We start from the raw sequence: 16013 nt of genomic DNA on the forward strand, positions 1-16013 counted from the left end.
CAGGAACCACAATATCAATATCTGCCATGATTAACATGTATTGAACAACACTCTAGTTTTCACCTGTGGAAGAAAGAAACAAGAAATAGTAAAAAAAAAAAAAAAAAAATTAGAAGAAAAAATTCAAATAAAATGAGTTTTTGATTAAAATATTTAAATTAAATGGATTTTTAATCAACAGAAGTCATTATACCATCACTTGGAATAATGATTCTTAAAAGACAATACAGCTTTTATTATTATTGGTCAGTTTTGGCCATTTATCAATGACAGACAGGCAGATAAATGGCTTAAAATGCAGAAGATTTCTTTGTCATCCGTTTGACGTCATCTTGCAATTATTTTAGTAAATGCTCATAAGAAATTATTTAGCCAGTAGATATTCAGGGCTATCATCACATTTTCCAATCCTACAGACTTGTAGGCTAGCTATCTGAAAACCATAGTGAAACTTTGCCCCTAATATGACACCGATTTTCAAAACTTTGAGGGTCCGGTTCATGGACTATATAAAGCAACGAAGCTTAAGGACCTATTAATAGGGCCATGACAGAGGAACGAAATCCTCCACCACAAGAGAACAAAAAAATCTGACCAATTCTGTAGGTTCTTAAGATGCAAAGCCTAAGTTCTTATCAAAATTTTAAGTTATCAAAACTGCTTCAGTACCTCTAAAACATTCTGTAGTCATCGCTATGAATGTTACTGGCATTAAGCCAAAGCGCGCGCACATCCGAAAGCAGGAAGTCAAAAGAATCCTGACGTTTTCTGTCATTGACTATAATGACCTGAACTGATTTAGATTTTTTCTTCAATAATCGGTGCCCTTCCCTGCCGCCAAGTTTAAGAAGGTTACCCGCTTTGCTCGCGTTTTCTCTGGTCTTGATCACCACCCGTCTCACGTTTTAGCCGGGATCAAACTGGTTTCTACTTTATATATACTGTATTTACAGGGTAATTGCTGCTCATAATAAAACTGACTTGTCCCATCGGGTATAAAAAAAAAAACAAAAAGTGACCATCGACAATTAAGGTGGGTTCGTCGGTATCAAGGGGTTGAGCTCTGGCCAAATGCGCTAAAACCATTGTCTCTTCATACGTGTGTGTGTGTGTGTTTGTGTGTGCGTGTGTTTCGTTTTTTTTTCAAAAGTGTTAATGGACCTCTGCGTTCAGAAATGCTATCATTTTTTTTTTATACAAGGATTCAACGTTACAATTTTTTTTCTAATCATTTAGCCTATAAAAGAAATTATCAAACAAGAGGATTGAGACTTCATGAATGAACTTCGAAATGAACAACGTCTTGTGTCAACACATGAATTTTAAGATGCAGAAAACGTTTTCCACCCAAACATTATCGGGAAACGAGAGAGAGAGAGAGAGAGAGAGAGAGAGAGAGAGAGAGAGAGAGAGAGAGAGAGAGAGAACAAAATTAACTACGTCCAGTAATTTCCGATAGATTATTCATCTTCGTCCCCTGAGGCTTTCTTGAGTTTCAAGAATTTCATATGAGAATCAAGTTCCAGGAGTCTGCGAGGCTTAATAGAACGAAGAATGTCCGTGAGACAACGTTGGTGTCCAGATGTACGATGTTTTCGGTAAAAACTAGATAGCCTAACCAAGCTTAAGATTCAATTCTAGTTTTGTGGTTTTACCTTGAATTTAGCAAAGTTACAGGTGTAAATCACTTATGACAACTTTCGAAGTATTTTTCGCAGCGTTTCCATTCCAGTCTAGCATGAAAATGATTCGAAAGGTAAATAATTCAGTACCATGTATTGTCATACCTTGGCCTCTTTCATGTCTGTTGATTAATTCTAACAGTTTATATGAAACGTAGCTTTCACCACAACAGAATCAACTGATAACTTTATTCTAGTCTATATTTTCAATATCATTCGTGCTTGTCTAATATTTACAACCAGGGATTGGTTAAAAGGTGAACAAGATACTAATGCGAGACACTGCTGAAATACGAGAACCTGAAAGACTTGTACGATAGCTTTCCTATTCTCCACGTGAGTTCGTCTGTTGAAGTCACTGGGCTTCCAGAAAACAAATGTTCTCAGTGTTGCACTGCTGTTGCTCTTGAGTGGAACGAAACCTGTGGCTGTCTCCTCCAGTATGGCTACTTACGTTTTCTGTATGGTGAGTATTTTCAAAGACTTGTGCAATATTTGGTCCCGCAAAATACATGGCGTTTATTTTTAAAAGCTACGCGAGAAAGGGTTATGAGACTACAAACCATTCCCTAATACCTGTAGAAAATGACAGTATTGTGTACACTTTTATTTCAAAACATAGCATCGATTTGGTATGCGTACTCTTTCAACGACCATTTCGCCACCGCCGCGCTGTGGAAATCTTGACACTTCTTTACCGGAAAGAATGCACTGTACATTTGTTGCAAGTCGATATACAGTATTATATATATATATATATATATATATATACATATATATATATATATATATATATATATATATATATATATATATATATATATATATATATATATATATATATATATATATATATTGTTGATTTTTCTGAGTTTCCTGCCTTTTTTATGAGTTTGGATTACTTTGGATTACAAATCTCATGACCGAGAAAAGTTTGTGGTGTGGGGAGGGCGCCTGAATAATGCTTCTTGCATATATCCAAAGTTTGCTTTCGACCGAGGCATGTAAAGCCTTAAGTATTTCTTGGTTTAACCAGACTGTTTTAACCTCTCTAGGGCTGGCCAGAAAGAAATGGAAAATGTGGAATCAAGAGCACTGTTTCGAAAGATATAAAGAAATCTGAGCAAAAAATAAGGCACAAGAGAAGAACCCTTTATACGCTACATGATACTGGATATGCTTTATGCGGAAGGGAAAGTTTCCATTTTCAACTTTCAAGCGTAATTCTGGAAAAGAGGCAGTGAGATAATGACGATAAAACAATATACAAGGAATCATTTACAGAAAAGATTTCAAACATTGTATTTCGGATTTTGAGTTTGATCGCGATGGCATTTCCCGAACACGCCGTACACACACACACACATACAGACACACACACCTATATATATATATATATATATATATATATATGTGTGTGTGTGTGTGTGTGTGTGTGTGTGTGTGTGTGTGTGTGTGTGTGTGTGTGTGTGTGTGTGTGTGTGCGCCCGTCAGAAAGTGTCGCGGTAGCGATTTCGTAAGAAAAAACATGTTGCGTGAAAGAAAATATTAATAAAAAATCAATGGTTAGTAAAAAAAAAAATAAGTTAACACTCACCAACTCCTAGCCTAATAAATGATAAGCATTCCCCGACGTTTGCGCTCCTCCTTAAGCCTGTTGGGGTTGGAATCTGCAAGTTTTTAGAAGAGGGCCTCGTCGAGGTTGTCCCAGACACGCTTCAACTCCGTCCCCAACTTTTCAATTGTCGTTGTGTCAACGTCCTGTAATTTTCTTTTGATAATCGCCCAAAGATTTTCAATGGGGAAAAATATCTATGAAATTACCTGGCCAGTCTTCTTTAAAATCAATTCCACAGTCCTTTAGCCAGTTGATATTTTGTTTCGTAGTACGCGAAGGCTTGCTGAAAAATACTCGTGTTACTACTCTCAAAAGATTCCTCTAAATTCTCGTTCAATAGAGTGTAATACGAGTCCTTGTTAACAGTGTTGTTACGAGACAAAATCACTAAATTTCCTTTACCGCCGTAACCAAAACACCCCCATATATGAAGGGAATTTCACACATGTGGCAAGGTACTTGGGGTCGAGCGGATCAGATGTCGGCTTCCTCCACACTTTCTTTCCCTTGTTGTCTGAAATAAAAAAAAAAAAAACATCCCCATGCCATTACATCACTCCAAAGCACTTGACGCCACATTAGCCAGATCCCTTTCCTTGTATTAAACATCCAAAATTCAGTCTGAAGCCTTTCTGTTTGGCGGTTATCAGCGGATCAGATGTCGGCTTACGCGCCTTTTCCTTTTGTCGAATAGTTCAGATCCTCCTCAATCTTCGCTGTATGATCCTAACAGACGCTCCTGCCACTACCTCTGGATTTGCAACCTCAAGTTCTCTATCAATAAGGGTCGGATTTATCTCGATATCCCTTCCCAGCACTCTCAAACCCCTCTTACTAATGATACGGGGCGTTCCATGGCCGCCATTTTCGTGATATTTTTTCAGAATGCGCTGCACATTCGCTGGTTTACACCGCTTTTCTTACTTATTTCTCCAGTTTTACAACCTTCCCTGTGTAACTCTACCACTCGTACACGATTTTCAAATGAGGTATACCCAGTATACATAGTACACTAGCGTACACAGACATTTTCACAAAAAAATTCCGGAGGTGTAATCCACAAAATCAGAGAGGTCACGAGTCATTGTTCCCCAAACACATCACTTAACAACACTGAACGATAATTTCCGTGAGTGAGACAAAAGACTCAGTTAAGAAGCCAATTAGTCAATTTCTCCCAACCGATTTTTTGCTAATACGGGTATAGGGTCGCCGTATTTGTGACATATTGATTGTCGCGTTTTAAAACGCGACACTCTCCATATGTCATCCTGATTTATGACTGGCTTTACATATGTCAATTGTATGTGCGTTTGATATATTTTCTTTTAAATCATTCCGTTTATATTGTTTTATCGTTATTATCTCAACACACTGCCTCTTTTAATAAACAGAATTACTCTTAGCTTGAAAGTTGAAAATGGAAACTTTCCCTTCCGTATAAAGCATATCTATTATCATGTAGCGTATAAAAGGTTCTTCTCTCGTGCCTTATTTTCTGCTCCGTTTCTTTATATCTCGCTGCTCTTGATTCCACATTTTCCATTTCTTTCGGGGAAACAGTAGGCCTAGGCTACATGCCTCGGTCGAAAGCAAACTTTGGATATATGCAAGAAGCATTATTCAGGCGCCCTCCCCCACACCACAAACTTTTCTCGGTATGAGATTTCCAAGTAATCCAAAGTGGAAAGTAGGCAGGAAACTCATAGAAAAATCAACAAGTTTTGATGACATTACCTCAAAAATCACAGGAATAACAAAACCAAAAAGCGGACCATTACATATTTACTATAAGACCATAGCTAAGTTTAAAGACTAATGCGGCAATAGTTTATTCTTTTTTTTTACTTAATCATTTTTATTTTTTGAACGAATATGTTTCTTTTCAGTGCACTAGGTAGTTTTCTAGGTTTTTCTAATTTTTTTTCGTATTTTACAGTATATAATATATTTCTTTGATTTCCTTGCGCTCTCTTTTTTGGTTGCTTTTCTGTTCATTCCAGAAGACTTTTTTTCTTTTGCATTCGTTCTAATCCAGATATAAAAACATTCTTAAGTTTCAGGCTCCACTATCCTTTGCATTCATTTCTGGAGTAGTTCGCCAGCCGTTGTTTGTTAATGCATACTGTGTTAGTGCTCATTTCTTAACTTATTTTTTATTCCGTCTGTTCTCTTCAATTTTTCTCTTTTCATGAATGAACATTTTGTTCTACGAAAACCTGCATTAGCAAGTGGGTGGTCATTCTAGTTTGATCGAATCCATATGAATGCGTGAAAATTTTAGATAATAAGAAAGTGACCACCATATTTCCCTTGTTCAGAGACGCTCTTCCCTATCTTCTGCAGTTGCTCTGCCTTGTCTAAGGTTTTCCTTTTGTGGCTTTGAAGTTGGGAGTTATCAAACATCGACCTGCAGTACTCGCTCATATTGGCAGTTTTTCATCGGTTAATCCTTCAGATTCAAATTTTTATTGCATACCAACCGTAGATGTTTTGACCACTAATAGTTGTTCTGGCGTGCTCTTAGTGTATCGTTATGGGGGAAAACTAGGAACATGAATAAATAACTGTTAAGGACAACTCCATAATGACAAATGTTTATTGCTGACCATATTTCATTTTCGTAACCGATCTCCAGTGTGTGACACTTGCCAATAAATATGTCCAGTTCCCTGACATAACGGTTACAGCACACTTCCAGCTATTCCTTTGTGCGCTCACTTTCTGTCAGAGGATCAGAGGCTGCTCACCCCTGGGGTAATACTCCTGGGTCCCTTGAGTCCTGTCGACCTTCCTCCGCCCATAATATTATCTAGACTTGCCCCACCTGCCGTGATAAGCATATCTGATGAAGAGCCCTTGCTACGAGGTTGTGTATTGGGTCCTGTTTTAATTTAAGACAAGTATAAACAGATTTTTTTAATTACTATTATATTAGATCACCATTTACAAGGAAGTTCGGATCATTGCGTCAGTGGAGCTGAGAATAGATTATAACAAACTGATATCACAGAAACAAAGGTCATCGATAGTTCATGGGTATATTTTTCTGTATTATTTCTCTGCCTGTTACAATACTTTTGTTCTATTTACTCTGTTTTTCTATGTTTTTCACATCTGGAGGTTTTATTGCGCGGATATTATAGAGAATACAGAAGTTATGCCGATATTCAGAAATACAGGTGCTGGAAGACTGAACCTGTATTGTCGCCATATTTTGTCTGACAGTGAAGATTAATTAATCTGACTGCCGTGCCTTTAGATAACGTACAAACGAATCATTTTTGTTTTCTGATTGAACTCTTTACGTATGATTGCATGGGCTTGAATTTTTACTTGAATTTATAGGATAGACGCACACTCTTATTTATAAAATTCACAGTCTCTTTTTTTCACGAGATAATATAATGTTAATGTCAGTTTTCAATTCGGAAGAGTCACTTCAGTTTATAAAGGATTGCTGTAACTGCATGGCCGGTAAAAAACTAACTGGATAAGAGCAAACTGACCACGGGATGATTATTTATCGTGGTTCATAGGCACGGCCTGGACGTTGAATATTTTCCCTTTTTTTCGCGTCTTCTCAAAAGGTAGCTGTCCTCAACAAGAAACGAAAAAATGGGAAAGAAAGAAAATAAAAGAAACAACCCCGTTATACAACCGCCTGTCGTGATGGCTCACTTGTCCGTCCTTATGGGCTCCAACGTATTGGCAATCTGCGTTTCGATTAACAACTAGATTTGTTTCACCATAAAGGCATAGTTTCTGTCCCGGTCAGTTCTTTCATGGCAATAACTTTGCCATATCCCTTCGGAATGGAAAATTATTTCGGAAACACTCACCATCCTGGTTAGACTGATCAATCCGCGAGTTCTATGTAACGAGGTTGAGAGGGGTGGCTCCTGCTGTCCTAAGTCCATTCTGAGAGGTAATGACGTCACGAGAGTATGACGCGCCCCGCCCGATTCCACCTGATGGCTTTGCTTCGTTGCTTCCTTATTTCTGCTGAAGTGCCCATCTGTTTGGGATGTTGCCATGTGAATGCCTCCACGTTCTGCAGTGTCGAAAAGCAAGTTTGCGCTGCCCGTACTGATGTGGTGCCACCTGAAGCCTACAAGAATCTTCTCAAAAGCTTCGCTTTTAGAGACCTGAATTACTTCCTTTTTTTTTTTTTTGTTTATAAACTTTGGATAAGAGCGAACATGGGCGTTTCGTTGACTTGTGTTGCCAGTTATCCAATCTTCTTGGAATTAATATTTTATTATTTTACTCATTTGTTCTAGATTGCGCTTATATTTTATTTCGCTTATTTCTTCGTTCATTCAAAATGTAGACATAACGAATAATGAAAATAACGACAATGTTTGGCCCTACATCTTATTAACTAAATACAATCCCTCTCCTTGCAGTTTCACAAGTCTTTTTTTTTTTTTTTTTTTTTTTGAGCGTGTGGGAGTTCCATTAATTTCAAGTCTTTTTGGCAGATTCGGGTGTTTCCTGCAAAGTTGCTATCAAATGTGTCTTGTTTGCTTGCCTTTTTTGCATACATATTTGTCTCACATCTCTGTTTTTGAAGTCAGTTTATCCTCTGGAATAGAATAGAAAATATAGAATTTAGGCCAAAGGCCTAGTGCTGGGACCTATGAGGTCATTCAACGCTGAAACTGAAATTGACTAGTAAAAAGATCTGATAAATGTAACAAGAGGAAAAACTCGCATTTGCGCTATGAATCAATTGTTAGGAGGAGGTGGAAAGTAAGATGGAAGAAAGAGATTTGAACGGAGGTCAAGCAACAGAAATGAAAGGGGTTGCAGTTAGGGGCAGAAGGGCCATTGCAAACAACCTCAAGTAATGCCTTCAGAGTTTATCTTTTAGTTTCTTGGCTTGCTGATGTTTAGGTGTTTGTTTTTTTCGCCACTGGTTATCCTCAAGAATTCTAAGTTTCTTTGCACTATTCAAATCTGTTCACCTTTCTTACTTTTAAAGGACACTTACCTGACTTTTAAAGGACAGTCCTTTTTTATTTATCTCATCTCTTTATCTATTTATCTTGCTTTTACCGGAAGCTTAACTGCCTGTCTGTTATGCTCTCAAAATGGTCTTGTTGTTCTCACTACTTCGTAATCTCGCCTGACTACTTCGCTTATGATGAAGGTGACCACACTTGAGTGTCATGGTGACCACTTTCTCTTTTGCAAGAAACACAGTTGTCTGCATCTCATCGAAGCAGTTCTCAGTCACGGCTGAACAAGTCCCGCTCAGTGAAAGACTCAGTTCTTCACCATCCAACCTTTCTGTTCAACTGGCGGAACTATATAGGGAGTGGAAAGGTTGTCTAGTTATAAAGAGCAGGTTACAATGAGAAGAGAGAACGCCAGAGAACCGGAACCGTTACACGACTTTCTTTTCCTCTTTTCTGGTTCCAGTCATGATTTCCTCTTTGTTATCCATCTTATGATCGTATTTACAGATTCTCCGAGAAACTGAGCCTAGTCCTTGGCTGTTTCCTTGAAGACTGCATCCGGGGAAATCAAGACCTTCGTCCTAGTTCCGATTTCTTCCTTCGTCCTTTGTTTGCTTATTTCCATCACGTTTTTTTTTCTTCAATAGCTGTTCAAAAGTCCTGGTGCATTTGTAGTTTATCAAGCATGCCTGACTTAAGAACACCTGAAGAGACGTTCCCAAACCTGGACACTGCATTTTACTAAGTCTGCAAATGAGGGTCACGCTGGAAAATCAAAGGGAATTCAGAACAAATAACGTTAATAACTAGATGCGTATATAGCCTATACGTACCAATACTATATATGTACGTATGTATACTATATATATATATGTATATATATATATATGTATTTATATATATATATATATATAATATATATATATATATATATATATATATATATATATATATATATATATATATATATATATATATAGTATGCATGCATATATATACACACACATGCGCACACATACACACATACATATGTGTGCGCATATTTCATGATGATTACGTAGGTTATACATTAGTGTGAATTCCTTCGGATTACTCATCTAAATGAGACTGCAACATTATTTTGGCGCTGACGCCAAACTGCTGCAATCAAGAGATCCTCACGTGGGCAGTTTCCTCGCAACTTCTGGCACTTTGCCGCCGAACTTTACCCCAGATAACCAGTGTTATTGGCAAATTTGAAACTGCGCCGGCTCATGCTCATGTGAAGAAGCCTTGCGAACGTGATCGATTTCAGCTTTATAATGAGTATAGAATGATATTTGGTTGCAAATAGTCTAAAGATTCCATTAACTATGCCCATGTGGCGTCGCCTTTGCCGTGGCAAGTGTCAGAAATTAGACATCAACGTTGCCAATGTTGGGATCACTCACATAGCCTTGCTATATACATAAGCACTCACAAACCCATAAAACTTAATCATTCATCCATACGTGGTGACTGAATAAAGACAGATCATGATAGGTATGAGTATGTACCGGACGCACGTACAACAAGACGTCCTACATACATGCTGGCGGTGGGGACGATAGTGCTGCGTTCAGTGCAAGGTTCTCTCTGGTTCAGTGGAAAGACAATCCGTATCCAGGTCCTTTAACTTTGTCCTTCGTGCGTTTCCCATGGAGGATATTCCTGACTACTTTTTCATATCATATTTCTTTGTATTTTTAACTGATATCTGAATTGTACAAAAACAAACTCTCTCTCTCTCTCTCTCTCTCTCTCTAAACCAGCCATGAAAACTGTGAACTGCTACCCAGAATCCACATCTCAGATCGGCAAAAACGATCCAAATCCTTTTAAGTCTGTAGAAAAGATCGAGTCGCCTTCCAGGTGTATTGACTTCCTTTTAAGGATTCGTTAAACGCGTAAACCATCAAAAATTTCACTCTTACTTTCTTCTTTTTCGTTTCTTATAAGCGACAATCCTCTTTTTCCACCCTTTTTTTTGCAGTGTGGCTAGTATTTCCCTCGTATGTAAAATTTGAAATAATGACGTCACCTTAAGTCTGCTCAAAGATTTATAGAAGACAAATAATATACACACGGAAATCCCAGTTTATATATATGGAATATCAACATCATTTTCTTATATTTGTTTCCTCGTTAGATATGAATATTTGTAAATTCTAACTTCTTACAGTGTTATAGAAGGTGTTTTTTTGAGCTTTGCATGTGGAATCCTTTCAGTTCGTAACAGGTGGTCATGACTCAGGTGTCCCCCAGAGATGTAAAGTGAAGCCTTTTAAAAAATCTGCTTTGCAAAAAATCTTGCTCTGGAACCTCAGCGGGCCATACGGACGTCACTGGAAGGTATTGACATATAGGGGCATGACCGTCAGTGCTGGCACGAGACCAAGAGTGTTTGGAAGCAATGCGGTTTTATCTGCACGCGTGGGTTGCACAGTTGCAAGCACTTCTTGCATCAGACAAATCATGATGTCCTTGACTCATCAAGAGAAAACGCGTCTTAATTCCAATTCAGGGGAAACTTGTATATTCGAATTGAACATGCTCATCTGTGTTTAGTGTTTTAACTGTATATAAACAGTTGCGATTTCACTTACATAGCAAATCGGTTGGGACTGTTGTTGCTTAACTAAAACAGCAGGAGCAAGGAGTTTCATATTCTTAATCTGATGTCGACCGAATCACTGTTGCGCCACAGTGTGGCTGTAGTAATCATCTGCTTACCGAAAATTCAAGCTTCATCATCGGCATCATAATCATTGGGGACATCAACGCATCTACTTCCTCCGTAGAATAAAAACAACATTGAATAGTGTGCTATATTTATTACTGTATTTATTATCCTTTGATATTTGATAAAGTAGATAATCTATAAGAAATAATGCCTTATAATTTCCTCTGTAGATATTCGTCCTCTTGGTAACGTCTTCCATATTGGTAACCAGTCGCCCTCAAGAAGGCGGCAGTGGGACGTTCGATCTCCGGCCGTCACAGCCTCTGGGTTCTTTCGTTGGAGAAATTGTCGTCAGTTCGTCGCACGTCGCTGTCAAACCCAAGAGCAAAAGCAAGAGTGTCCGATGGGCGGCCAACTCAAGGAAAAAGAAAAAATGCTGAGGTAAGAAAGAATGGGACTTAACTTGGATGGAAGGAAAAGTCTGCGTCTCAAAGAACAGAGGAGTGGAAGACGGGGAAAGCTGAAGTTGGAATAGAATTCCAAAGTTTGGCATTACAATGACCGTGCCTTTCACAGAGTGTAGCTGCAGGCCATATTCTCTCTTGGCGGATGAGTTTATCATGGAAATGTTCAAAATGATAACTCCCAGGACCCAGCAGGCTCTGAACTATTTCACGTTTGTAGCTATGATACAAATTTAAGTACGGCCATTTGATCCAAATGTCTAACGGGAAAAGGCATCAGTTGCCATAGAAATTTTATCATAAACCACACATACACTCTTTTTCCAATTTCGTTGCTCAATCAGCATTTCTTCAGCTATTAACTGTTGGCCGCCGTTCTAATTACCGCGAATGCAGATATGGTATACGACGAGCTGCTGGATAATCAAGTTTGTTTTACCATATATCCATTGCTTTTAATGTACCCTATTTCGCGTTCCCAATAGGCTCTGTTTAAAAAAAAAAAAAATTTTTTTAACTAGAATTTTAAGTGACCAGTGAGACTAGAAATGGACATAGCCTAACTTAGCTTTGAGGTTTTTCCACGCGTGATATCGATCGGGTGACTTGCAGTTTATATTTATATTTTTCTCCCGAGATCTGCTCACTTCTTTAACAGGGTCGTTGAGGAGTCTTTGGTAATTCAGGTAATGTAGCGCTGAGCTATTCGAAATAAACTTGTGGTTTACTTCGGTAAGTGATTTCGTTCCTTAAACAACAAGCAAGTTTTCTTATGCTATTTTGATACTCATATAAAGAGCAATCATGAAAATAATTACCTTTCGTCCACAGTTCAGTATTTCCACAATTTATGAGACATTTTACTTATCACATGACATTTTTCTGCTTTCAAATATTATGCAACAAATAGCCAGTTAATATAAAATTCTTTAGACCTCGCAAATAAGTTGTATAGAGTGTACCTACACTGAGCAGAATTCGAACCCGTGCTTTTGAAGGTTGATACCTGGGAAACAGTGATTTAATGAACAGATTCTTGTATCTCTTAATGTCTGAGGATATTAAGCTACTCTCTGCCATATAACAACCGTAAAGAACAAGTCAGGATAGATGCAAATATCCATATAATTTATTTTGGGCGTAAATTATTACCAAGGTTTAATGATTCCATAATCAGGTTCCAGCTTCTTTTAGACTTGTGTGGCCCAGTGGATAACGCCCTTGCTTTCCACCTGAGAGACCTGGGTTCGATCCCGACGTGAGTCAGAAATTTATTTCTGTTCCACACGTGATTGTGTGTTGATGATTTCTATATATATATATATATATATATGTGTGTGTGTGTGTGTGTGTGTGTGTGTGTGTGTGCTTAAAAATCACAGTAGATGCACATGACATCAGTATAAGCGAAACCCACAGGAAAATGACAGGCAGAAGTCCAGTACCAAGCGCTTTCACATGTTTATTCACGCATCTTCGGGACACAAATGAGGTATAGTTGAAAAGAATGTTACAAGGTAAACAAAAAAAGAACAAGAATACCAGAAGGTTAATTGTCAAGGGTAATAAACAAAGAGATGATCCAGGATCATCCGGATTCACGTGGTCACCCACTAAAACCATAGACTCAACCAACATCCAAAGAATACCATGTCTGTTCAATTCGAGTCGGAAAAAACGAGTGTGTTTTATGTTCTCTGCCGGACATTCTTTAGAATGAGAATGCTAAATAATGATGTAAAAATTGCGAAAGTATAGTAAAGAAAGCAAAGAAGCGGGTAAAGTAATCTCTCTCTCTCTCTCTCTCTCTCTCTCTCTCTCTCTCTCTCTCTCTCTCTCTCTCTCTCTCTCTCTCTCAACGATTGTGCTCTTACGCACACAAATACCACACTAACATTCGTTCTTTCTCATGCATTGACAATACACGCAGCTGTGCGCCAATCCAAGTTCACAAACTAAGATTTTCTCTTATTCTTTGTACATAATGCGTATGATATTTTGTATTTGTAGAAGTTTTTCTTTTTTGGTATCGATTTCAGCTCTGAATATAAGATTTAATTTGACAGATGCCTGTTGTATTTTTTTCATCCTTAATTTTTCCCCAAGGTGATGATAATGCATGACTTTGGGTAAAGTCTAAGACAAATGGAATGTAATCCTATTATAAGTTCGTTCCCTGTTAAAACGTAAACATTAAAGAAAACGGAGCTTTCCCTCCCTCTGACGTCACAAGTCTGCGCCTGGGATGGCAATGTATTCTTTGGTATTATTTGGATATTGGACTTAACCATGAGAGATACGGAAGCTTAGCCATACAAAATCCAAAAACATGTATAAAACTTAATATTAATCTTCTTGTTTATATTTATCAACAACTTTTTTAATAATGAAGGCATCAAGTTTAAACAAACCAAGACTTAAATTTAGAACACTTTCATTATTATTATTATTATTATTATTATTATTATTATTATTATTATTATTATTATTATTGTTTAGATACGGGGATATTTTCTGTATTTGGCCACCACGAAAATCTCCAGAGATTTCTGATTAAGCAAAATAATTGTAATTTGAATTTTCTTGATGTAACTGTCCATAGACATGATAGAAATTTCACCTTATCAGCCTTTCGAAAATCAACTAACATTGCCTCTTCTGTTCAATATTATTCCAATCATCATCAAAATGTTAAATTCTCTGTCTTTTCTGGATTGTTCTTAAGGGCTTTACGCGTTTGTAGCCTGCAGTTCATTGATGCTGAAATCAAAACTATTTATGATTTTGCTTTGAAACTTAATTACCCAAAGACTTTTGTAGATGTACCTTGGAAAAGAGCCAGGAAAACTTTTTATTAAACTAATAACAAACTTGAATTTAGTAAGCATAATATTCTCAAATTACCGTATGATGAAAGGTTTTAGAAATTACTAGAATTTTAAAGCTTTTCAATATAAATATTGTTTTCAGTAATTTTAATTTCTCCTAAAAATGTTTCTGGCTGCATATATGAAATTCATTGTAAAAATTGTGATAAAATAGATTACGGACAGACTGGAAAATCACATTCGCAACGAATCAAACAACACCAGTATTCTGTGAGAACTGTCCAAATATCGAATGCATTATTCGTACATATGAGAGATTTAGAAAATCCTATTAACTGGAGTGAAGCAAGATCTTTAGTCCCGTGTAACAACACAGTTAAAAGAAATATAAGTTTTTTATCAAGTCAAATAATGGAAGAGTTAAATTTAATTCTTGGTTTGTTTAAACTCTATGCCTTCAGAATTAAAACAACAAAATTAATATTCAGTTTTATACATGTTTTTGGATTTTGTGCGACTACGCTTCTGCATCTCTTCTGGTGAAGTCTGTGGTTTTAGATTTTTTGTTTATTACCCTTTGACAATGAACCTTCTGGTATTCCTGATCTTTTTGTTTACCTTGTAATCTTCTTTTTAACTGTGGCTCATTTGTGCCCCGAAAATGCATGAATAAACACGTGAAAGCGCTTGGTGCTGAACATCTGCCTGTCATTTTCCTTTTGGTCTGTATGTATGTTCTTTATGTATATATATATATATATATATATATATATATATATATATATATATATATATACATATATATATATATATATATATATATACATATATATATATACATATAATATATATAAATATATATTATATATATATGTATATATATATATATATATATTAATGTGTGTATGTGAGCATGCGTGCTTGCACATACACAAGAGTGGGTTTATTAATGTACACCTATTATCACCAGACCCGAAAAAACGAAGCCGAGGAAGAGGATGGTCCCCGTTTCTCCAAGTTCATCGGAGGACCGGAATCTGAGCTGACGGTGAGTGCAGGTGCTGGGCCTTCCGTTGCCGTGGCGTCTGGGCCGTCTCTCTCCATATCCGGAAGTACCATCACATTCAACAAGCCCGCTGAAGTCTTGCCCATTGTCCCAAATGAGGAGAAGAGTTAAAATCGTCTAAAATGTAAAAGTAATTCTACAGAAAACCTCCGCAAATAGATATATGTCGTTTGTTAATCAAATTTATTGACTGGCAATAGAGAAGAAGTATATATATATATATATATATATATATATATATATATTTATATATATATATATATATATATATTTATATATATATATATATATATATATATATATATATATATATATATATATATATATATATAATGGGCAGTACAGGTGAAATGATTTGAAAATTTACGGAGATGAGTTAAGAAATTTAACGTCTTTTGTTTATGTTTGTGCGTTCATCCCCGAGGGCCTAGTACTAAGCACGGCGCCCTTCGGAGCTCTTCTATAGAATTACCAAATGTAAAAGATGAGTTGGGGAGATTAACTGGAACAGAAGGAACATTTATGAATTTAAGGAGAATAAGTTGTTTTAGGAAAATGTGATTTATATTAAAATATTGAAATGCAAGACACATTTGCAAAGTGCTAAAAGTATAGAAACAAAAAAGAAAACAATTAGAATAATTACTGTAGTAACTGAAATTAGTGGAAAAGCATAATACATAAAGGCCT

General features: G+C 36.8%; 1 protein-coding gene across 1 annotated transcript; it reads left to right on the plus strand.

The window, feature by feature from the left end:
* The first annotated feature begins 2003 nt into the window (after positions 1-2003).
* On the plus strand, positions 2004-15547 carry LOC136833966 (uncharacterized). The gene is made up of 3 exons (XM_067096244.1): positions 2004-2148; positions 11196-11361; positions 15169-15547. The coding sequence occupies exons 1-3, from the start codon at positions 2125-2127 to the stop codon at positions 15432-15434; spliced, it is 456 nt and encodes a 151-aa protein (XP_066952345.1). The 5' UTR covers positions 2004-2124; the 3' UTR covers positions 15435-15547.
* Positions 15548-16013: the final 466 nt, after the last annotated feature.

Source organism: Macrobrachium rosenbergii, chromosome 52 (assembly GCF_040412425.1).
Source record: "Macrobrachium rosenbergii isolate ZJJX-2024 chromosome 52, ASM4041242v1, whole genome shotgun sequence".
Lineage (NCBI taxonomy): Eukaryota > Metazoa > Arthropoda > Malacostraca > Decapoda > Palaemonidae > Macrobrachium > Macrobrachium rosenbergii.